The sequence below is a fragment of the Tyto alba genome, unplaced genomic scaffold (assembly GCF_018691265.1).
Source record: "Tyto alba isolate M040663 unplaced genomic scaffold, T.alba_DEE_v4.0 Super-Scaffold_7, whole genome shotgun sequence".
Taxonomy (NCBI): domain Eukaryota; kingdom Metazoa; phylum Chordata; class Aves; order Strigiformes; family Tytonidae; genus Tyto; species Tyto alba.
Window position 1 is genome coordinate 29600275 of NW_024881328.1, and position 24530 is coordinate 29624804.

The following is a 24530-nucleotide window of genomic DNA, read 5'->3' on the forward strand; positions in this document are numbered from 1 at the left end:
AAAAATATATTTTTAGTAACTTTGGTTTTCTTTAAAAATTCAATTTTCGGTTTTTTGTTTTTTTTTTTTTTTTTTCCTGTAATTTATAAAGTTGATAACTTTTTTGTCGTTGTGTGATAGTTCTAAAATTTAGTGTGTAATTGTGAAAGTTAGTGTAACTTTTTTTTTGGTAGTCGTACTCTCAGAACAGCAGATATTGATGTGGGATAGTTTGGAATTAACTGTACCATGACGTCTTTTTCTTTCAAGACATTGTAAATAAAACTGATAAAACTGAATGTACAGGTAGGAAAAAAAAGCCTTTTTTTTTTTCCTCCCCTTCGCCCCCATAGAGTTAAGCCATGTAGAGAGACTATGGGGGATCTAGTGCAAGTAAGTAGAGCTTATGATATATGTCTGAGAAATTCTGCTAATCTATCATAAATTTGTCGTTGTCAGCCCTTCAGGATGGCAGGTGAAAAAATAAAATTCATAGCAGGAAATTTGGAGGCAATAGTTGAGTTTCGGTTTTAACGTTTTCAAAGCACTTTGTAGCCTTTTAAAATCTGGTTTAGTTGTTTTTAAGTTACTGCTCTGATTTGGGGGCTTTTTTCCTGATATTTACTAATACTGCTATTCCTGAATTCTTTATGGAGTTGAGAAATGGTATAAATTTATACTACAGTATCTTGTAATATAAAATAGTCATTGTGGGGTTTTTTTGTTGCACATGTTTTTATTAGATTGTAAAAAAATATGAAATGCTGTCAAAACTATGTGAGATGCTCTGGTGAATCTATAGGTGAGGACAGTGATCACTGTATTCAGAAGACCTATGATAATGTTTCTTCCAATACAATTATGCACAGCCCTGTTCAGAGATGAACTGCAAAGATGCATTATTATTTGTCCTAAAGGAAAAGTAAATAATTAGGAAACTAATGAGCTGTAGATACAAAAAAATGTACTTAAGTTTCTTCTGTTATAAAAATTATTCAGGTGGTATAGGCTAATTGAACTGCAGTCAGACTAAGGTCATAGAATTAAGGTATTGAATTATCTAGTACATTATCAACCTCTCCCCCTCCTCTGACAAATCTGAAATATGTTGGTTTAGCTCAGTTACTGTAATTTAAAAAAAAAAAAAAATCCTGAATTTAGATACATCCTCTTTTCAAAACATACTTTGTGCATTTGCCTAGCTAGTATAGCGAGCGTAGTTTGTGTTTATAGTGGGTTTTTCGTTTAGATAAATTAGTTTGAATTAAAGTATAATTAAAGTCAGCTGTTCTTTGTGTCAAACTATTTTTTGATCAGCTGGATTTTTTTTAAATTATGGTTAGTCTACCTAGCATATTTTACTAATCCAGAGTGTTGCGTTCTGTGGAGTTATTTCATAGGAAGTGTTTTTCTGTATCATATTATTAATCCATGAAATTCATTAATCTGCTCTGACATTAGGAAAAAAATAATCAAATATGTTACTCCTATATCGTATTTTAAAAGATTTTGTATAAAAGTAATGCGATAATTAGTGTACTTCATAATCTTACCAGTCATTATTGTGTGCTTTGGAGCATGAAGTATAATGATTCTTTTTGTAAGATATTTAAACAAAAAATACTTTTATATTCTGTATCTAAATTTCATTACAGGAATGACAGGGATTACAAATGTTGGTCATATATGGGATGATTAAAAAAAAACCCTTTTGAAATATTATGAATAAATTATCTCAGGGGACTTGGAAATTCAACAAATGCAGCATAAACTAGTATTTCCTTTTCTTTTATTCTAAATAAATAAAGGACAAAATTCTCTGACCCCAGTTTTGCAAGTGCTTGCAGGCTTGATTAATTCAAAAGTGTTTGAAGAATCGCTCAATACTTAGTTGCATAAGACTTTTACCAAGTGGGTAGGATTTTGCTAGAGTTCGGAGTTCAAGTTTCTGCACTAAGTGATATCTTGTATCTAGCACTATGTTAAACAAGAGAATTACTACTTTTAACTGTAATTCAATATTTCACTATAATTCAACTATAATCCAAGTTAGTTCTCTTTATTGCACTATTAAGAAATTTTTAGTGCTTTGGGAAGAAAGGCATACCATGAACAACTGGTCTATACTGAGTCTTTCTGTGATACTCTTGAGAATATCTGTACAGCACACTGAGGGGTATCGCAGTATTTTTTTTTAATGGGATGCAGATGATACAACATGTTAGAGAAATGGCTATGAAAGCACTTGAGAACCTGAACACAGGAACAATATTAAACCTTTTATTTGGCTTATGTGCTTGACTTTGCAGATACTGATTTTAATGGGATTACTTGCATGCCTAAATTTAAACATGCATCATAGTAGCAGTGCACATTTTGGTGGCATCCTGAGATCTATTTGATGTGTGTTAATTGCAAAGCCAGAAGATTAATGCTAAGGGAAAGGAGAAGCACTTGGAATCTAGTTTGTAAGGGGAAAACTGAAATGAGATATTTTTTAGTGTGTTGTAAAAAAAAAAAAATGTGAATCTTTTGAAGGAGGACAAAGTAGAGAGGAAAAATTCACTAGATGATAGTTACATGGACTACTGTGTAATCATTCAGCAGACAAATTAAAATCTGTAGGTTATGGATGGAGAAATTTATTTAACAAAATTTTATTTACCTGAGAGGATTAAAAGGATTTGCTTTTCAGTAACTTACTAAAAATTGCAAATATTATTTTGTTTTGCTGACAACAAAATGTTACACAGTAACACCCTAAATGATCAAAGTCTGTGTACTAATGCAGAATTAAAAGATTTTTTAAAAAATTTGTGTATCTTTATGGACAAGACTCTTATGTTGGGAGATGCATCATTTTGATAGAGTAGAGCAGTACTCTGAAATTATGTTGACGAACAAATTGGACACCTGTACAAGGACAGTGTGTAAACCCAAAGCAAGAAACATCCTCTGTACCACATGAAGAATTGTATTCTGAAAATTCCATTTCTTCATCACAGCATAGGTCTGTCTGCCTTGACTTTAAAGTGGCCACATCCCTGGACCAACCGCTCCAGCCAGTAGACATATTGTACGCTTGAGCACAGAGTGGTCAAAGAATATTGATGTTCCCTAGATCACTAGTTTCTGGCTCATGAAGCATACTTCGCTGATGTGTCTCACCAGTGGCAGTAGTGAGACAGAGGGCAGTGACATAGTGAATAAGCTTTGTGAGTCTAATAAAAGTAATGGTGTAAATGCTTTAGGGTGTATACCAGTTACTGGAAGAGGCTACATCAAGAAATGAACCTTGACTCTCTCCCAAGGTCATATGTACCCCAAATACAGACCTTAGAAATTTCCAAAGCATGACTTAGACTCTGCATGTGGTAAAGAGTCTGGGGGTTTCAGCAAATAGTATTATAATGTCATCATCTTGGTATTATTCCTTGAAAGACACACACATTCTGAAGAGACAGTTCCAATGTCTTCAAGTGCTTGTGAAAGAGATTAGCAATATATTTAAAATGCAGGTAAATAGTGTGAAGGGGAAGAACAACTCTTAAGTGTGAGGTGTTCATTAGAGACTTTCACATATAAAGCCACATTGTATAGAAGATCTTGTCTTCAAGCGTTTAAACACTGAAAGGGGTGACAAATTAAATAAAAACCAAAATTATGATGAGGCGCGTTCTTCTAAGCAATGTCTTAAGCAGAAGTTTTAAGTCATATTGGTTTATTTAATTGTGGTAAGCTCTGATGTCAAGTTAACCATTAAAGCCCAGCATAATGATATTCTTGAAAAATGCTTATTCTTATTTTTCAACAATTCTTTAACATGGAAACGTGATTGCAGTGGTTGTCTAGCCTATCTGAATTTCAGTTATCCTGTCTGCTGCAGTAGTATGTCTTTGATAACCAGCCTGCTTTTTGCCACTTTTCCAAACATCAGAATCCCTATACTAAAAACATTGTCTACAGTCCAAGGATTTTTCTCTAGCAAATACACCCAAGTTATGGCATAAATTCAGCTGCTAAACCCCTTCAAACCCATGTTTCAGTGCACTCCTACGTGGCAGATAGCACAGCTGAAAGTATAGGACAAGCCATATGTAGAACAGAGTAACTTTGCTTTACTTCATTTAAAGTCATAAATGCTAGCAAAGCAATGCAGAGTACAGATAGCTGGCCTTGTTTTCCCAAGTCTTAGGGTCTTCATTAAAGCTTACTGGAGCAATGGGAATTCTGCTGTTGATTTCAGTAGGAGTACAGTTGCGGAAATATTTAACCAATTGGGAGCAGACATATGCTAGCTATTGCATGATAACGTAACTGATAGTGAACTGTACTGAAAATAGTAATTAGCTGAGACTTAACTAATCTGTTCTTCATTATCAATGTGTATTTTAATCTGCATTAAATAAATGGTATTGTCTTCCAAAAGCTCAGCAAAGACAATATAGTAAGACTGTTAATTGTGGGAAGGCTGTCCAGAGTACGTGACAGGCACCTGTGGAGACTTCTTTAAATAGAACCCAAATGAATAGAATAAACTGTCCCAGCAGAATGCTCTACTACAGTCCCATTTTACTGGGAAGCCCCCTGTTAATTCAAAGTATACTATTCTATTTTTACTATCTGCTTCTGTCTATTGATATTTCATTAACTGTAACTGTAGCGGTTAAGAAGCTACACAGTTTGTCAGCAGTCCTTCTTTCTGCTATTAGTTCAGTTACTAATTTCAGGTTAGAGTGGGTTTTGGTCATCACTGGAAACTAGAAAGTTGAGAATTCCCACTCTGGACCAAATCAGTGATCTCTTGGTCTTCTGAGAGTAGCCAGTTTAAGATGCTTCAAACAAAAGTGTGGAATACCCTGTGATGGAGAATTCAGAAATGAAAAACATGCAGGACAGGATTTTTCAAAAATAGTTGAAGTTGAGCTAACATCAAAGCATGAGGCTTAATGAGTGTCTACGGTCATGAGATCCCAGTGGATTTTGAAAGTTGGTTGTTATACATGAAGCTTTTTGCTCTTAGTATGGTTCTTTTTATGCATGGTTCTCCTCTCTGATTCACTTCAGACACAAGTGTACAGACAGTGACAAGAAGAAAGAAAATTATTTGAGGTATTAGTTAAGTATACTCAAAATTCAATATTAGCATCAGAGAGAGGAAATGTCTCTACCAGGTATTATGTCTTACTGCACAGAGGCCTCTCAATCTCACTAGGCTTCTCAGCCTTAGGCACAGTGAATGGATGCTTACATGTAGCCAGAGGAAAACATTTATTAGCAGCATTTAGCATAGCAGGCTTTGCTGATTATGGAGTCGCTCACAGAGTTTGAGTCGCAAGGTTTTATATATGTTGCTGATGACTTTCTGTGCCATTCCTCCATTGTGCTCAGCTGTGGGGAGTTGGGGATACTCAGGTGCTTTGGAACACATTGCTGACATCATTCCATCAGCTAAAATGTGTTACTGTAAAGTGTCTTTTGGGTAAAGCCTTAGAGAACAGAGGACCATGACTTGTATAAGCCCCCACACACAGCTAAGGATTCAGTGTGTTTCTGAACAAAATTTTCCTTGTGACTCTGTAAACTTCAGTGGTTCATTCCTAAAGGTACCTGTGCCCATTTGACATTTTATTAATAATAATTATCTGTTAATATATGTTATTAAATTAATAATAGGGTTGTTTGGTGTTTTAAATAGGAATTTTAAAAACTGTTTCTTGAGCAAGGCAACTTCTTGGGTAACTCTGGGAGAACGTACTCCATAAAACGTGTTCTTATACTCCTGATAAAAAGCTTACTTCAGTTGTCAGTAAAGTCCTTAACTTTTAGGTTTTGTCCATAATTCTCCACTTACTCATTGCTAATTTTTTCCAAGGATGGTAGTCACAATTAAGTCCTCTTCTATCAGTTTGCTTGTTAGCACTTTTTCTGTTGATGTCCTGTCAGTGCCTTGAAAGAGTCAGTCTTTAAACCCTTCATCACTGAAGGTGATTTCATCTAATTGCATGTTTGAAGGACAACAAAACAAATCATTATTAAGAGACTGTCTTGTCTTGGGAGAGGATGTTTTGGCTTAGCCATTGTTTGGAGTATTTTAGGAGTAGCAGGTGTGTGGGGACAGGGATAAACATGAGGTTTTGCCTTTTTGGATTAAGGCTGATGCCAGGCTGCTGCTCTGCATTTTCTTGAGCTCTAGGAATCTCAGCTGCTTTTCTACAGGCTTCAACAGTAATATACAGCACAGCCCCCAGCAAGCAGATAGCAGCTGCTGTCTTGCAAGCATCTATGAGCCTCAGAAGAGGCATTGATCCCAAATCTTTTACTTCCTGGAGAAATGTTACAGCCACTTCCTCTTCTGCCTTGAGCTATGATTCAAAATTCAGTTACACCTATATTTATGAATGGCCTAGTTTCATTGGCTCTTTCAGAGTCTTGCTGAGAACCTATCTCAGTTTGACTTGACTTTTCATTTGGGACATTGTCTGTTTCTTTATCGAATCAGATCACTAAATTGCCCAGGATTTAAAGCAGTCTCCCCCTGAAACTGTGGGGATGTTCCCATGGAATGTTGGTGCTTCCAGGAAGATAGCTATTGCACAGGGCTTTGAAAAAAATGTGTTTTAAAATCACAGCTTTATACTTAGATGCTTAAATCTGCCTGCAGTATTTTGACGTTTGTTTCTCTTCAGTCTGGCTGCTGGTGTTAACCTAGCCTAAACTTGCTTGAAAATATAAGTGCTTAGCAGGGCTTTACCTTGAATTAACACACACTTTTCCTTCTCCACTACCCACAACCTTCTGCTGAAGACAAAGCCTACATAAAGGCAAGGTTTAGTCTAAGTCATGTTTGGGGTTAATTGCTTGCACACGCTTGCACAAAAGAGCTATGTTCAGACAGTGATGTGCTGAGAGAAGAGGATACTTAATGACCAAACCCATCCATCTCTCTCCCAGACACATAGCTGTCCGTTCTTGTGCTGACTGTGCAGGCAGGAGCATACAGGAAGAAGCCAGATGAAGGCTACCGGACCATAAGTGGTGACGCAACCAGTGAGAAATTCTGCCAGTTGACCACCAGGTGGTACTTGGGCTACATGTGGGGAATTAAATTGCCTTCAGTTCTGGTTTTAGCTTTCCCTGCCCACCCCCAGCAGAATCTGGATAAATGCACACACCGACACTGCATTTGGAAGTTAGCTGCATCAGCAGAACTGACTGCCCAGGCACTGTATCACCTAACTAATCAGCCCTTACTTTTACAGTCAAGAACAATGCTTTGAACATGTTCACCTCCCATCATCCCAGCTCTTTGCTGCTGCCTTCTCAGAACGCTCCGCTTTAATCGGAGGTTGCAGCTTCAGAACCAGCAAGTAGCAGCACTAACTTTTTTTTTTTTAAATAAACAGAATTAAGTTGCATGAATAGCCCTGTTTCTATAGATTTCTGTTCTAGCACTCTGCCCAGGCTATATTACCTCTCTTATTTGCAGACCTGTACTATCCTTTTACTGCTAGCTGGGTGAAAGTCCACATGTACACTGACTGTCCAGCCACCAGAACAAACAGAAGAGATAAGGGAACAGCTACACTGTAAACTCAGTTGATAAGAGTGCTACTTTAGACTACTCTTTACTACCTTGTTTCCAACAGTCAAATCTGTGAAGAGCCTTGTTGCTATTATCAAGTTTGGCTGAAGAATTCTATACTCAGTGACTAGTTAGGTGGGGAAGAGGGCAGAAGCAAGACAGACAGCATCACATCCACTTCTTATCCTTTGTCTTTCAAGATAAGGGCTGGACAACTTTTGAATAGAAATAAGGATCTCTTACACACTCTTGTCATGGTTTAACCCCAGGCGGCAACTAAGCACTAAATAACTAACTCTATCCCAGCTGAAACCAGGACATTAACTGAAGGATGCAGAGCTTTCAAAAAGCTTGAAAGTAGTATGTGCCAGAGCTCACAGAGTTAAATAATGATAGAACATTTAAGGCAAAAAAAAAAATTCTCTAAAGCTTTTGAACCTTTATAAATTTTGAAGTGAAGAAGTGATAACTGACTTGTTGCACAGCTGAAATCATTCCTCTGTGTTTGTACAACATAGATTTTCAGGAAAAAAATAAGGTTTTCATCCTAAGAACCTGAGAACCAAATGTTTTACTGAATATAGGATTCAGCTACACCCTTTCCTCTTAAACCTACCATCTGTGAGAAGAGCCAACTGCCTTGCTGTTGGCATATGTTCTCACACACATTCTTCTTTTGCTATGTCCCTGCCATAAACCCCTCTTCCTTCTAAAGAAGTAACATTCCACAAGGACAACATGAAGGTTTTATGCTGTACTTGGTCACACATGTGGACATACATACTATGGGGTCCTGTGAAGTGCCACATTAAAAATAGACTACAGTACTTCTAGATGTCTCATTAACATGCATAGTAGTATATTTGAACAAAGTGAATAGTTGCCTTTATTTTGTCCCACCAGGAAAACTGACCCTGTTGGTAACTGGAAGATGGCAGGCCAAGTCAAACAATGTCCAATATTTAAGACTTAGTCAGCTAGTATAAGGACACTGGGCTATACCAGGATAACCAGGAATAATTTTCTTCATTGGCAGGAGAAAAACAATTTTTAAAAAATTACTTGCTTGTTACTTAAAAATGTCAAACATGGAAAAAAAAAGGAATTTTATAAAGTTAAGACTTCTACAGCAGCACTCTCATGCACTCAGTATTATTCTACACTGAAAAATGTAGCTTTTCCTCATGCAAAATGAACATTTTTTTTTTTTAATAAATTCCCTTTTTACAGGAACTCACATGGAAAAGACAGAATTAATGGGTACGAGTTACTTGTGGGGAGATTCCAATTGGACACAAGAGGAAAATTTTTCACAGTGAGAACAATCATCTATTGGAATAATCTCCCCAGGGAAGTGGTTGATTCCCCAACATTGGACACTTAAGATTCGGCTGGACAGGGTGCTGGGCCAGCTTGTCAAGACCCTGCTTTTGCCAGAAAAGTTGGACCAGATGATCCTTAAGGTCCCTTCCAACCCAGTATTCTGTGATTCAATGAAAGTTGGAAGTGATGGCTTTATGATACTGTTCCCATTTGCATGATTCCTGGAAAGATTACTCTAAACCTTATTACCCTAGCAGCCTGTTGAAGTGGAAGCTATCCTTCTAAACTTACATTAGCCAACATAACAGAGGAGAGAGTCACTGTTCTGAAGTCATTCCAAAGCTTAAGAAAAAAAAAAACACCAAAAAATACCACATACTACCCCGTCCTCCGCTTTGCTATAAAAAGATCAGCACACAGAGAAACTATTCTGAGATCTCTGTATTTGAACTGGTGTAGCTAAAGGCCTTTGTCTTTTTGCTAAATTTTTAAAGCAGTTCAATATGAGGAAGCTGCGTGAAAACCGCTTTTCTTTTTCATGACATCAAAATTATTTTTATTTCCTCCATGAGTAGTTTCTCAGCTGAAACAAAATGGAGAAACATACAAATATCTAGAGCAGTGGTAGATCTAACACTGACAGAAGCCATGTATGATTAACTCAAAAGAGGGACAACTTGCTCTGAAAGCGCATTACAAAAATAGCATGTTCACACTCTCACCTCTGCTTAAAATTAAGATAACTGAATACTCTGGAAGAAGGTTACAATCTACTATTTTTGCCATGTAGACTTGTTCCTAGCAGATCAAGACTTACTGAGTCAGAGTTGCTTACTGAGTTCTTTTCATGCAAGAAGTGTGAGCTATATGAATTACATAGGTAATGGACTGTTTGGTATTATAATTTATTTGTATGCAATCATCACATACTCTGGGTAAGCTGCGTGCTGCATGTTCTCTCAGACACAATAGTCCTCTAATATTATGGGACTATCTGAACTGATGAAAATGTGAATGGAAAGAAAAATACAATGACCTAGCAAATAGATTTTGAAAAAAAATATCAGTCACAGCAGTTAACTCCAACAAATACTTGGATGGAGGTGGTAGCAGTCTGATTAGTCTTTAGCAGCTGGCTGGCTCTTCTACTGCATGAGCACCTTCAACAACAGCTTTCACACACTTGGCCATTGTCTGGGAAGCTCTACTGATTGAATCTGAAGAAAAAAAAAAAATCCGAACACATGTCAGTGTGTTATAACTGTTCACTTTCAAAATCATACACAGACACAATATAAAAAATTTAGCACAAGAGTGCATACAAAGAGGATAAAGAAAAGTGCTTAGTTGAAAGTATAGTCCAATAGTCTGTGCTTTATGCAAATTCCAAGTAATTTTACTGGAAAATTGTTTCTTCAAAAGATTCAAATCCTATACTTCTTAGCAGAAAGCTTTAAATGTATATTTTCATAAGAATCTTATTGTACAGCTAAGTGAAATGTATTGCTGATTTCAGAATGGAAAGGCCATACTATACATACCTGTCATATAAAAGTCTTTTATTGTGAGCTGAGGTGGAACAAGAGGATCAGCAAGAAGCTGTTGCTTCACTAACTGTGGCAGGGGAAAAAAAAGAAAGAAATTAGCTTTACGATAGGAACTCATTACCAGAGCATCTGTTTAGTGAATTCTGCGTTCAGTGCAGGTCAAAGAATGCTTGTGTAGTACTACGTATGAAGAAGGCCCATTTCTTTAAAAAGCATCAAGCTATGTAACAGCACTAAATCATGACCAGATGCTCCAGGTTTGGTTACCTTTGACAATTCATTTGCCTGGTTGAAGTAGTTAGCCTCTTCCACATCATCATATCGAACCAGATTAGGTGATACTTCTTCTAAACGCTTCCGTATTTGATCAAGGTTCTCATAAGGCAAGGTCATACCAGCCAACTAAGAGATTCACAGAAAGAAATGCCATCAAGTCTAGGGATTTAATACATAGTGGTTTAGATTACCAATCCATTAACACACCTAAAGTAAACTCAGGAAAAAAATCTACACTTGTGAAAACACAAGCAGTTGTAATGTATAAACTGAAGCAAAGTCACAGTATTCTGTTGGACTTCTGATGCCTACAATTAAGACATCCCCATGTTAAAAAACTAGGCTGTTCTGTTTGCTATACAAAGGAAAAATAGACAAGAAGTACTTCTCTATTTCCATACAGATGTCAGTTGTACTTTCCCTAGCTTACCACCAAATGAGATAAAAGTTGATGCAATTATCAATGCATCTTGTTCCCAGTGACTAGTAAGCACATATTTAACCTTATCTAATGATATCAGATCCTGTCCTCAGAGTTCATACTGGTTTCTTTCTAAACAGCAAGAAACTGCATCTTCCCACCAGTTTCCTCTACAGAACTTCATGAAGACCAGCAGAATTAGCAGACAAAGCTTCACCCATTATGCATTTCAGTAGCATACAGCAGCTACACTATTAGTACTATCCTCGAAAGGGAAACAATATGATTTAACTCACAGAATTAACAAACAATTCAATACAAAACATTACTTCTTAAGACGACAATCATGTATTTCCCTAAAAATGTACCTCTCTTTTGGAAACGCTTTTCAGTAAAAAAGAAACTTAACCTCTCAGTATACTTTTATTAGAAGCAATTTACAACAGCAACAGTACCTCAGAGACAGCTCTTATAATTCTCCAGTCTTCCCTTGCCATCCCAGGCGGTGTTACTGCCACTCTTGTCTGCTGGGCCCTACCCTCAGTATTCACGTATGTGGCCGCCTTCTCTGTATATGCTGCTCCTGGGAGAATAACGTCAGCCATGGGAGCTCCTACATCCCCGTGATGTCCTAAATACATGGAAAGAGGAAACAGTATATAACCATGTAAGACCTAGGTCAAAATAAAAAGAAATGCTTTACTAACACAATACAGAATTTCTGTGTTCCCAGAAAAAAGGAGTTTCTGAAGTTCGCTTAACCAGTAATATAAAGCCTGTTAGGCTGACTGCTCTGAAGTCTTACTTGCCTAATACTTTGGAGAGAATGAACAGCCTACAAACAGTAGTAAATGGTAGTTCAGTCTCTATAGCCACTCAGCTCTGGGGGGCTCCTGGAACAGGGATGCTTAGTGAATTCAGATAGGACCATGTTTTGGTATGATTGAACAGTTGGGAACCACTGGCATTTTGTCTGCCAAGTTTGAAGCTATGCTCTAGAAGACCAAACTGGTTTATATTCCCTTATTACTCACCAAAGTTTCTAATTTTTTCTAAGAAATAGATAGCCAGCACCGCAGTTATGTGATGGAAGTTCCCTTCCTTGGCAGAAAATAAAGGCTAGAATTTATCAAAGGGTCAGATATGTTTGTAAGAATACACCACTGTTCAGGCATTTTCTCCAGCTATTAGACAGCAACATTTCTTAATTTACATCTACTAATTACCTTGATAGATGATAAAACAATCCTTTGGCAAATCCTGACGTGTTATACAACCCGAATCTGCTCCCAAGAGGTATAATACTTTGGGAGGGCTTTTCCTAATTGCCTCCACTCCTGGTTTGAAACCCAGATCCAAAGCAGCTACCTGGCTTGCAACCCTGTAGGAACAAACACATTTCGACTTTAATTTATTTCAGAATTTTCCCTCTCCCATCAGAACAGACCTAATTTACTTTTTTGCCTAAATATTTAGGAGAGACATAAGAGGTCTCTAACGGTAACAGGACAAAAATAAAGCATAAAGGCAGCTGAAAATACAGAATATTTGACAGAATATCAGATTAGTTTTGCATTTTGACAAACTGATGCCATTTGAAGTTTTCATGAGGAATCTCACCTATTTAAAATAGGTTGGCAAAATAAAGGCATACATTCCAGGTCAGGGCCTAGTGGCAGGCAGCTCACTTGTCATCTGGAACATCAAGGTTCACATTTCAGCTATGAATTGAACTCACCAGGCCTTTAATTTAGGGCACTTACGTGGAAGATGAAAGACCAGCTACTGGACCATCAGCTACTCCAAAGCATCTAAGACTTAAGACCACTATTTCATCACTATTAATTTATTCACACATAAAAATACTTTTAAAAGAATGAAATAACCACTCTTGTTTTCTGGCAGACTTTTCCAAAGAAACAGTTTTGTATAATCCTGTATAATCAGGTGCCAGACTTACAATTATATTGAAAAGAAAAAAGCTGCTCTCTGTAAAGTACAGCTCTTTCAGTGTTACTCATGTTTGTCAGACCTAGTCAGACATACAGGTTGCTGTAAGTTAAGTTGCTTTTTACACTTATTGTAGAGAGGATTGTGCACCAAAAGCATGAAAGTCAATCATATGAAAAACTGCCAAACCACACTGAAAAAAGGTATCGTGAGTGTTCTTTAACTCATCAGTGTTTTGGTACTAAATGTTTCCATTTCAACAGCAGGATTCTACATGCATTTTTCTTCAGAGGACTGAGCCCTACTCTTGTTATACTAGTTTTACATCAGTGGAGCTGCTTTTGGCAGAAGGACTTTGTTGAGTCTCTGAATCTGAGCACTACCTTTACTGAAATAATTTTTCATTTGCAGAGGTTGTCAGTTGGAGAGTTAGTTTTAGAAAGAGAATGGGGAAGGACTGTCCCAAGAGAAGCTTGCCTATTAAAAGGAATAATGTCCCAATAAACTGAATAACTAAGATCAAAAGCCCTAAACTGAAAAGCTTTGAAGCAATTCTATTAACTATTCAGTTAAGAAACTCCACAGAAAAAGTAATATTATAAGAAACCACATTATTTAAATACTCTTGTAATTTTGTTTGTTTTTCTTCCTCTAGATAAAAAGCAATCATTTAGCAAGGGACACTGGTCTGCTGTGCATTCTACTGAGCACTGTGGTATGTTATTAAACTGTCTTGTATTCTATACCTCTGAATTTAAACTTTAAATGCTACATTTAAAAATAATACATTAATAAAATCTCATGGAGAACCAAAGAAGTTTGCCAGGTCAAAGGAACTAATTTTTATTAAAAAGTTTCTGCTAGTTTGTACTTCTATTTTTTATATTACCTACAGGTAATATAAAACTACCTACAGGTTCTAACCTGATAAGCTGCTTGTGTGTACACAAAGAAATCTGCACATACATTGTGGTAACATGTAGGCCCAGCATGAATGAAAGTGGCTCCCAAAAAAGCTTTAAAACAAACCTGTGGAGGATGTTCATGACTTTCCAATCAGAACCAACACCACTCTTAGTCCTGGCATTTTGTGCAATGGTGGAAACAGCAGCATGGATAGCTGCTCCATCACTGCGCTGCAGCGCTGCGCTACCTACCACCACCATTGGCTTTTTGGCCTGGTCGAGGACCTGTGCAAGTAAAGAACCAAGAAATTAATTCCAAGGCTCTGAAGAGAATTCTTGGTGCAGATAATGTAATAAATCCCATAATTTCTACGTAAGTCTTCCATGCAAAGCTACAGTTCTGAAACGGTCAGTTTCTTTTAGAGATTAATCCAAGAGAAACTGCTATAAGCAGTACACTACCCTGTCAATACAGAACTATATTCTTGATAACCAGACATTTAAGTGGAAACAGCAGCAGCTGAAACAGCCTATTTTATATTAAGAAATATTCCAGGAGTTTCCTGCACTGCAAAGTTTTACACACCTGAATATATTAAACCGCTCACACATACTTGGTGCACACTAATCATTACCTCATCTCTGCATTTGATTAAAAGCAAATAAACCCATATACAACATGGTACTTCTCTTCAAATCTATCTCTATGGGGAATTCAGATTACTGTTCAATACATCTGAAATTTAACAGTCACACTCTTAAGTTGTGTGTACCTTAGAGAATGCGTGTTTTCCAGAAACAATGTCCTGGAGCATCTGTGGGGACTCTCCTAGATGATCATATGTGTAGGTCAAATTCACAGGAGAGCCAACAAGGGCCACTTGCAAGTCATTGTGAAGCCAGCTGAAAACACAGCAAATATCTTATAAAAATCAAAGAAATCCAGGGTTTTACTCAACCAAAGCCAATAATTATGATTTTAGCAATAACTTAAATAGTATGCAGATTCTTTCAAAGGTATTTAAACAGCATTCATTGGTTTAGTAACATGCAGTTTAGCATGAATCTGACAGTCAAGCGTGCTTACTATATTTTTAGGACTATTTCTCTATGTACATGACCAATACAGCAACATATCTTACATAAGAAGTTCATAACTCAATTTCCTCCTTCCCTCAGACTTTTGCCAATTCAGTAGAAAAAAGGTTGCACAAACCGAGGTGCTACAACTTTAGACCATCTCTTCCAGTGTTAGGCAAAAACAAATAAAACAAGAAAACCTCACACCTACAGCTATTATTAAGTTTACTTAGCTTGACTTAATTCTTAAACTTCAATTCTGAAGTGACTAAGTCATCTGTAGGAGTAAAGAGTTATGAATTTAACAGTGCTCATGCTATTAGAAATCTACTTACATAAACAGAGAAAAAATTATCTGGTTAGAAACTTTTCCTTTTTTGCAGCTTCTCATAGCACAGACTTATTAAAATATATGAATCACTCATAAGTTTAATTGCATTTTTTCCTCTCAAAATTTTAAGGCCACTTGTTTAAAATTATGTATTTTGGAAGATGACAGCATTAGGTAGGACAGGGCTTTTATAAACCTCAGTTGTCTCCTGCTGGCATATCTTGTTAGAGTTGAATTAGCTATGCTTAAAAGCTTGGGAAAGCCACATTACTTGCCAAGAGAAATGTTAAACTTGAATGACTGCTTCTAAAATCAGCAAGTTTGATTTGTTACAATACAAAAAGCAGCAACTTTCATAAGACAGAATATCTGAGGTGTCTGTGTAATGTAACAAATGAATAAAAGTCTGAGTATATGAACTTAGGTAAAACATCACAGCAAGAATGAACAAAACATAGCTATATACTACAGGAAGAAGAGACGCCCCCCTTTTCTACCTGCATATCACCATTCCCTTTACTAAAAGGTGAACTAAATCCAGTGAGTCCGTCTGGATGAACACTCTCAACTTACTGCCTGCGGCTCCACCTGAGCACTGTATCAAATCCAGATGGGTTTGCATGCTTATTCACCACCAGGGAATACAAACCTCTTCCGAATTCTAGCATTAAAAAGCGGTGCCTCAAAGCGTGGATTGGTGCCAACCAGAAGCAGGACATCTGCCTCCTCCACTCCAGCAATCTTGGTATTAAGTAGGTAGTTAGAGCGTAAATCTGTGCTGGAACAAAGAGATTTAAAAGAGGATGAGAACTCAATAAAGAGAAGGAATTAAGATGTGGTAAAGATTCTAGATGTTAAAAATATTTTTTCATCTCAGGAAGAGAAAGGAAAACCTCAGATTTCTCAATCTGAATTACTAACCCAAATTAAAAATAAAAGTTTCTTTCTTTCGTGAGTATCGGGGACAGCAAGGCATTAATGGAATTACAGTGGGGGTATTTCCTACAGTTACTGTCAGCCTTCACAAACTTCATCTGCTGTTACACAGTTTACAATGTCATAATTGTACTAAAGTTTTCACAACACAAATAGACTAAATTATCCAATTTAGAGTGTAACTGGCTTTCAATAGCATACCATTAAACTGCAGCAGCCTCAACAAACAGTAAAGTGTGCTGTAGCAGACACTATGTATCAACTCACAATCCATAAATACTCTCTATAAATGAACACTCTAAATTCAAACAAAACCTGCTAATGCATAAGCAATTGACATCCTTGGTAATTTCAGAATCTTATTGTGAGGTGATTTGCAGACAGGAAAGGTTATTACCATACTAATTACCAACAAACCTTGTCTGAACTCTTACCCAGCTCCAGCAGTTGGGAAGACCTCTTCAGTGCAGAGTGTGTCACAATTTACTCTGTTCAGTAAGTCTTTCAGAGCTATTAATGCTTCTGCATCCACCAGTCCTCCTACAATTGCTGCTACTTCTTTACCTTGCACAGCCTGTAGCTGGAGAAAGTATAAGCAAAAGAAATCACTGAAATAAATTCCCATTTGGCCCAGATAAATGCATGTTACATTAGGATGTGCCAAAGCCAGCAGTGCAACTGCTGGCCTGGAGTAGCACGAACTGATCAGCAATGACTGACTTCCACAAGGCAGCAACTCCAGCTCCTTCAGAACTCATTATCAGCAAAGAACGGCTCTCTCTATTCTGTGCAGGTCTCTCCCACTTGAGTTATTGCTCAGATGTGGCTAATTCTCATTTGGTGTGGTGAGAAGAAGATTTGTGAATGCTTTTATTTTAATGAAGCTACAGTGCAGACAGAATACAAACCTCCATAACACAAACTCAGGTAGTAAACTCAGCTCAAAGGCATTACACCTTAGAAGCAATAGCTTTCGTAACAAACTCTGTGACTGTTCCATGGGCATAAACATCCTTGAGGAAAGTTCAATTACAGTTATTCAATTCTACTTGGTCCCACATAAAATTTTTAATCAAAATCCAGAGCAGTCATGCAGCACTTCATTTAAGCAGCAGAATCAATCACCACACAGAGAAAGCACTGAGGCAAGCACAATTCAGATAAGTAATACAGAATTAATGGCTTTGATGGCAAAAGTGGTGATAGCACAGTTTAAATACATTTAAAGAAGGCTTCAGATAGATCAGAGTAATTCAGGCAAGTTGCTTTCTCCTAAATTTCTGAAGGAACCATTTAATTTCCTATTTAAATAAAAGTAATTTCTCTCCCAATGACCCACATGATTTCATGATAAGACAAAGTTCTTCAGATGGTCTGATCCATGAAACAGGAAACAATATTCAAAAGGAGAAATTTAAGTGGAAATGCAATGGATTAGAAGTCAAATGCTCCCCTCAAGAAAAAAGCGCTTTTCTATATAACTGTGTCCATATTAATCATTGTAATATTTCCAGCTTTAGAAATTAATTTTACGGTACATATACTGAAAAGTGTTCTTACCACACCAGCAACACGAGTTAATACATCCTCCCATGAGGCATAAACAAATAGTCCTTTCTCATTTTTAATCATTGGCTGAGTAAGTCTTTGACGCTTCAGACCATCATAAGCAAACCTAAGTAAACACCACTAATATTAGTAAAGAGCAAAGACAAAGATAATTGTGTATACTAAATATTTTCTACGACTGAGTTTTCTAACAGCCTACGATGATTAGAAAAGAGAAACACAAGAAATATTTCCCCTGAAAGTTTAAGTTTTCCTTCTCAAAAACAAGCAAGAAATCTGTGATACAAATAAGTTACTGTAAAAAAAAAAAGCTACAAAAATAAAAACAGTAGAATATTCAGTAATTTCAATTATAATATTAAAAACATGGTTTACCAATTATTCTTCACTATAGCTTTACAATACCAGCAGTGGAATCCAGAAGTCAGTGCTCCTGTCCACATTTCTGATTCTGCAAATTGTGCCTTTAATGCGTGCATAAATGTGCACATGGGTACAAACACCTCCCACACACCTTGTTTTGTCAGATATCCATTCCTCATTGATATCTTCATGCAGTCTAGGCAAAATTCTCATCACTTCTCCAGTTCTTGTGCTCACTACGATGTTGCTTCCAACTGCATCAAGAACATCAATTGACTCTACCTTCCTGTTTAGAAGAAGAAATAAACCATTTGCAGTTTTCTGTATACAAGCAGCAACAGACTGCTTGTATATAACAAGCAAAACAACAAAAACCAAATTAAGTGCTGTAGGTTTAGCTTTAGATATACAAGAACTTGGTTTCACAAGATATTTTAAATATCCTCAACAATTATTGAGTTAATGAATTTGAATTTTCCTTTACAGATATTTCTTTACTGAGCAGTCAGCGCAACTTACAAGTCCAAAACATTCTAGGGTAAGAATAAAGGAAGAATAGTCTACAAACTGTAACATTCTTCCTTGTGTTGAATGAGCTGTGAGTAAGTAACAGAATTTGTGTTAGATTCAGTCAATGGAAGAGTCTACAACAAAAACGCAGAGAATAAAAATCAGAGAAAACCCTTGGTATCATAGATTGACATATTCTAAAATAAAGTGCATGACAGAAACAGAGAAAGCTGCATTTTCAGTATGAGTTAAGATACATACCTTGTCTCCCATGGGCGTGCAGTAAAGGCGTATGGCTTGGAGGTAAGAGCACCAACTGGGCAGATGTCAATAATATTTCCTGATAACTCAGACATAAACATTTTTTCAACATAAGTACCAACTTGCATATCATTTCCTCTTCCGGTTGTTCCCAAGTCATCAACCCCTGCAACCTCACTAGCAAACCTGGTAGTTGCAAAAAGAATGAAAAACAAAACTGGAATGTACAACAGCAACACAGCACATTTTTCAACCCTTATTTCATTTTCTTAAGATAAAACATTAGCCTTAGTTCATACTCCTGAAAGAAGAAAACCAGTTGTTTAGATGCATTAGTCACTGCTGTCACATGCAGGACTACACATCTGCAGAATTCCATTCAGATGGGACTACAAAAACTAGGTGGCATTAAATCAAAAAACACAGCAGTTCAGTGCTCATTGAATTTCACAGTCTGAGTCCAAGATTAGTCCTAACAAACAAGTTCCTTCTAGAACTAGGTGAATACACTGTATTCTCTTCTCATCTGGCTCAAGTTTGCTGGTACTGAATTTCAGGACTACAGAACAGCATAAATATAGCTAACAGAGGCTGTCTAAAATAAATAAATCTTGCAACTGTGGCTGAGGACTGAATGTTTTAAAATCCATTCTGGCACTACTACCACAGGACCAGTTCTCCCCTCTAGAATTCTGATTTCACTTTCATGTTTTAGCCACCTCTCTCTGTTACCTGTATGACAGCTGTCTGGTAACACTGGGAAACCAGCTATCAGTCCCTACTAAAAATAAAATTCTTAAGTACATTCAGAAAATAAATTTAAAAATTGACTGCCCCTCATGGTGTTTCTTTCACAAGTAACAAACTGATATAAATACGTCTGCTCAGTAATCTCTCCAATAAAAAATAACAGACATTACCTGATACATCGAGTGCACTGTATACACCGAGTCATGATTGTTTTGACTAATGGGCCAATGTTCTTGTCCTCCACAGCACGTTTTCCCTCTCTAAATCTACTTCTATCACTGCCAAACATCATCGATTGATCCTAGAACAGATAACAGAAAACAGGCATATCCAGGCTGCTGGAAAGCACAATTTCACCTAAGAGAAGAGTATTTAATACATAATTCTACACAATTTAATTGGATGTTGTACCTGTAGATCACATTCTCCACCCTGATCACAGATAGGACAGTCCAACGGGTGATTTGCCAGCAGGAACTCCATTACACCCTCTCTGTTGGGTTCAGGAATTAAAGTTAATGTACTATCTGTTAAATGATGTACAGTTGACAACTAATAGGCTATAGAAAGCGAAAAGAAAGGTACCTTGCTTTCCTGGACTTCTCAGAGTTTGTCAGTATGTTCCAGCCCTTCATAACTGGCATGGCGCAAGCAGCAACTGGCTGCAATCATCATAAAAAGCAAACCTGAACACAACATATTTCTTCTCAACATGGGCATAAGCCCCAACCTCTCCCTCCCCCCAAATTCTTACACAGGCATTGGTTATTCATTTAACATGTTGTGGAAATAAAAAGATATCTGCAAGAAAAAAAAAAATAGTAAGGTTTAACCAATAAAGCCACTGGAAGCTATATTTATTAATAGTCTACTACACAAAGAGGCTAAATTAGTTATGATGTATTTATTTTCAAAGTTGAAAATTTTACACTTCCAGTTCCAATTCGAGTAGTTACAGAAAGAAGAAAGTCAGTTGTAACAGGTATAAGGCAAATCAGAGATTCAGCAGAGATGGGGAAAACCTCTAGAACTGAAGTTCAGAATATGCATCATTTACAAGACATTTATTTGGACAAAGCCTATACAGAGAGTTTTAGAATAAAATTGATCACAAGATTACTGCAAGATTAAAAACTCCTGCTCAGAAAACAAATCCCTCCTACTTTTCAATCACATCATGAGATAGACCATCATGACTTCCATCTCTAGTGATAACCCAACATTTCCAGAAACATGAAGTTCAAACTATGGAATTCAAGTTGAGGTGAGCTAGCATTTTATATGTGAATATAAATGTGTAAGCCAGGATGGAACTCAAAAAGAATGACTGAACTATCTGCACAGATTTCTTAATACTGCTGAAGACAGCGTTCAATCCTGAAGTCAACTACTACTGCACAACAGACATGAATGGTACATAATGCATTACAGTATAACCTAGTAAGTAACTGCAATCCCTACTTAGCTAAAACAAACCCGCAGGCACTAATCCTGCAGCTGAATTCACAGAGTACCTGAAGTTTACTGTTTGTGTAATGTCAGCTGAAAATGTGCGATTGAAGCTTGAATTACAGAACAAAAATACATCTGACTGAAAACACACAGCTATCAAATGCTCACGTTCAGGAGCAAGATAATCCATAAGAACCTGAGAATTGACTTTGATCCATTGGCATTCACTGTGGTCTGGTGCAGAGAAGGGAAAAAACTGCTTCAAGCAGATGAATGACAACAATTTGTGCGCTAATGATAGTACAAACAATTATTTACAAGATTTTAACTAGGCCCCAAGCACAGCAGAAAATTGCAACCCCTGTGAAACACATACCATACCTTTGGAGCTTTCTCTATTTCCACAAGACACATCCTACAGTTTCCAGCAACAGAGAGACGATCATGGTAACAAAAACGAGGTATCTGAATTCCAGCCTTTTCACAGGCCTATAAAGAATAAGAAACAAAGGAAAGTTTCAGTTCCACCTCATAAAGCACTATTCAGTTTTTCAAAGAATAGCAGTGTCAGTGCTCAGGAATATAGTGCATTCGACCTTTCATTTTAAGATGTGACTATAAATAAAAAACTGTGATCAAACAGAATCATGTCAGATTACCAATTACAAATATATGTTTTTGAGAATTTGTAACTGACTGCGGAAACGAGAACAGACCTCTCATTCATTCCTTCCTCCACAAACAGAATTATCTCTGACAGGACACTAGCAATACAAATAACTTTTTAAAGAACACATGCACTACTTAAAGAAAAGTGCATAAAAGGAACATTTGAAAAATATAAACAACAATGGGCATAATGATTTCTGATAATTCAACAACACAGATACTGTCTATAAAGGTACTGGAGCACAGCCCATCTTCAACGCCACTAGAAACCCAAACTCAAGGAAGCATTTTTCCATTACACATCTGAAGAAGAGACATGAGGACAGAGGCAACAGATTTCCAGAGAAGAGATAAAGACAGCCTTTCCTACACAAAATCCCCATGGCTGATGGGATCTGTGCTGTAAGCTTTAGCTATGCCTGCCAGAAGAAATATCACCGAATTCAATAAGAAAGAACTAACAAGATCTAATTTTTCTGATGATTTCTACAAAAAAAAAAAATATCACAGGTAAGCAAAACTAAAAAGCTAATAAAAAATAGCATTTAAGAAAATTTTACACTAGATCCCTCCTGAGGGCATTCTAATGACTAAATTAGCAACTTGTATCCAAAGAATGAGGGATGTATTCTGAAATAAACATCATATACTTTAACATTTTAACTCACTGTACCACATCCCCATTTAATGGCTCCTTAAAAAGTTAGACTGGAAAAAGATCTACTTGAAATTTTGGCCTGAAAAACAACAATGCTGAGTACAGGCTGGGAAATGCAGGTTCCATTTCTTCCCACACCAAGAAGAATAAAAGCAGTGAAGGATCAACACTCTGAATCATAAGAACTAATAACCAAAAGGAGACAATCCCTCATTTACCAGAGACACCACCTCAGTAAAATACAAAATTAACAGGTTCTGAAAGACTACCAGGTCACAGAGTTCAGAGCTAGACTTTCAACCAGACTTTATCAAAATCTGTTACTGCATTGCAGAAATTTTTGCAGCTGGGATTTACACTGCACGCATCTTCTTTCAGACAATCATGGCAGATGCTTCTTTTTCAAATACTGAACTCCCCAAAGGATTTCTGCCACAAAAGACCCCTAAAGAAACATTGTAAAGGGTTGGGGTTTTTTTTTTTTTTTTTGCTATATAGAACAAGCTGACAAAAAGTGAGATGGGGAGTCCAAGAAAAAATCAGCATGCCACTTCCCACACCTGAAGTACTGTGGTTCCTGGGTTCACCAACACAGGATGACCATCCACAAACACCTCTATTTGGTTGCTGGCTGCTGTTGCAGTTGTATGCCCTGAGGGACACAGAAAAAGAACACAAAAACTTTCAGTTACTGCTAGATGCAAACCATCAGAAGCCATGCTTCTGATCTTACAATTATACACTACTGATAGAATTCCAGTTCTGGAAGCAGCACAATGTAGAATTCCAGAGCTGAAAATGGAAGTATGCATATACACCCTTCAATAAATCAATTACACACATGGGAATTTCATCACCATACACGCACACACAAACTAGAGGCACTTACCACACACTCTGGAGGACTGGGTGACCCCAGCTAAGGTCCTGCGGATTGCAGGTAGTCGAAGCATGGTGCTTTGGCAAGAGAGAAAACAGCACTGAGTTTTTATCAGTTCAAACGTTTGCTGACAAGTTTTAAACAAGCAGAGTGAAACCTTATATACCAGTTGCAAAAAGGTATGTACATGCCCGCAAGCGCACAGTTGTAAGAGAATATGAAGTTACTTTCTTAAACCGCAATGCATGGTTCTCTTTTTATAGCTACCTACGGTTCATACACACGTATGTCACCGCACATTAAACGGGATAAATGTCACGGTGGTAGATGGCTGGCAGCGTCGCTCACGCCACCGTCCCTGCGGGCGCTGGCAGGCGCTCGGAGGAGGGCCGAGCAGCCCCCGGGACGGGCGGCAGCTCCCCTGCCACCGGCCCGTTTTCACGACCCAACGCCGAGCCGCCCCAGGAGCGCTCCGCCGCCTCCCCGGTCCCCGCTCCCACAGCGACCGCGCCGGGGCCCGGCCTCCCCGTCGCTGCCGGGCCCCGGGGCCGAGGGCAGGGCCGCCCGGCGCGGGGGTCACCTTGGAGCCGCCACCGCCTCCGCCGTTACCTGTGGGCGGGACGGGACGGGACGGGACGGGACGGGACGGGCGGCGGGGGCGCCTCGGCCTTTCCCGCCGCTGCAGGGGCTGATCCGCCCAGGCCTGTGTGGCGGCGGCCCCGGGCCCTCCCGCCGCTCCCCGAAGCCTCGCCCGGCGGTCCCTACGGGCGCGCTCGGCAATCTTCGGCACTAGCCGCTTCGGGGATTTCCGTCAGGTGATCGGCAATTTCCGCCGATTTCCTCGGCGCCCTCTCGGCCACCGTCGGACACGCCACACTCGGCAATTTCCGTCCCCTTCCGCTTCTTTCTTCGCCCGACTCCGGACACTGCCGCTGGTGCCTGCGGGGCGGGCGGGGGGAGGGGGAAGGAGCGAACAGCACGGGGAATGTTCCCGTGCCCCCGTAACGCTGAAAAGCCCCCTGCGCCTTACCGCTAACTTCACGTGCGCTACTCCGGTCCCGCCCCGCCCGCCCTGCGCCGGAGCA

At 38.3% G+C, this 24530-nt stretch overlaps 1 protein-coding gene across 1 annotated transcript; it reads right to left on the reverse strand.

Annotated features, from left to right (window-relative positions):
• Window positions 1–9773: 9773 nt before the first annotated feature.
• On the reverse strand, window positions 9774–24282 carry NDUFS1 (NADH:ubiquinone oxidoreductase core subunit S1). Its single transcript, XM_033010900.2, has 19 exons — window positions 24055–24282; window positions 23455–23522; window positions 23126–23217; window positions 21620–21727; window positions 20372–20448; window positions 20198–20279; window positions 19957–20087; window positions 19037–19222; window positions 18417–18551; window positions 17894–18008; window positions 16768–16913; window positions 16047–16175; window positions 14760–14889; window positions 14111–14271; window positions 12358–12512; window positions 11587–11762; window positions 10702–10836; window positions 10429–10501; window positions 9774–10104 (listed from the first exon to the last, which is right to left on the reverse strand). Exons 2-19 carry the CDS (start codon window positions 23516–23518, stop codon window positions 10013–10015), a joined length of 2187 nt encoding a protein of 728 aa, XP_032866791.2. The 5' UTR covers window positions 23519–23522; window positions 24055–24282; the 3' UTR covers window positions 9774–10012.
• Window positions 24283–24530: the final 248 nt, after the last annotated feature.

Coding starts and splice junctions, on each gene's coding strand:
- NDUFS1 (XM_033010900.2), bottom strand. CDS start 23,518: ATGCTTCGACTACCTGCAATCCGCAGGACCTTAGCTGGGGTCACCCAG. Junction 20,280..20,371: donor GAGAAGTCCAGGAAAGCAAG/GTACCTTTCTTT, acceptor TGAACCCAACAG/AGAGGGTGTAATGGAGTTCC. Junction 10,105..10,428: donor AAAAGACTTTTATATGACAG/GTATGTATAGTA, acceptor TTTTTTCTTCAG/ATTCAATCAGTAGAGCTTCC.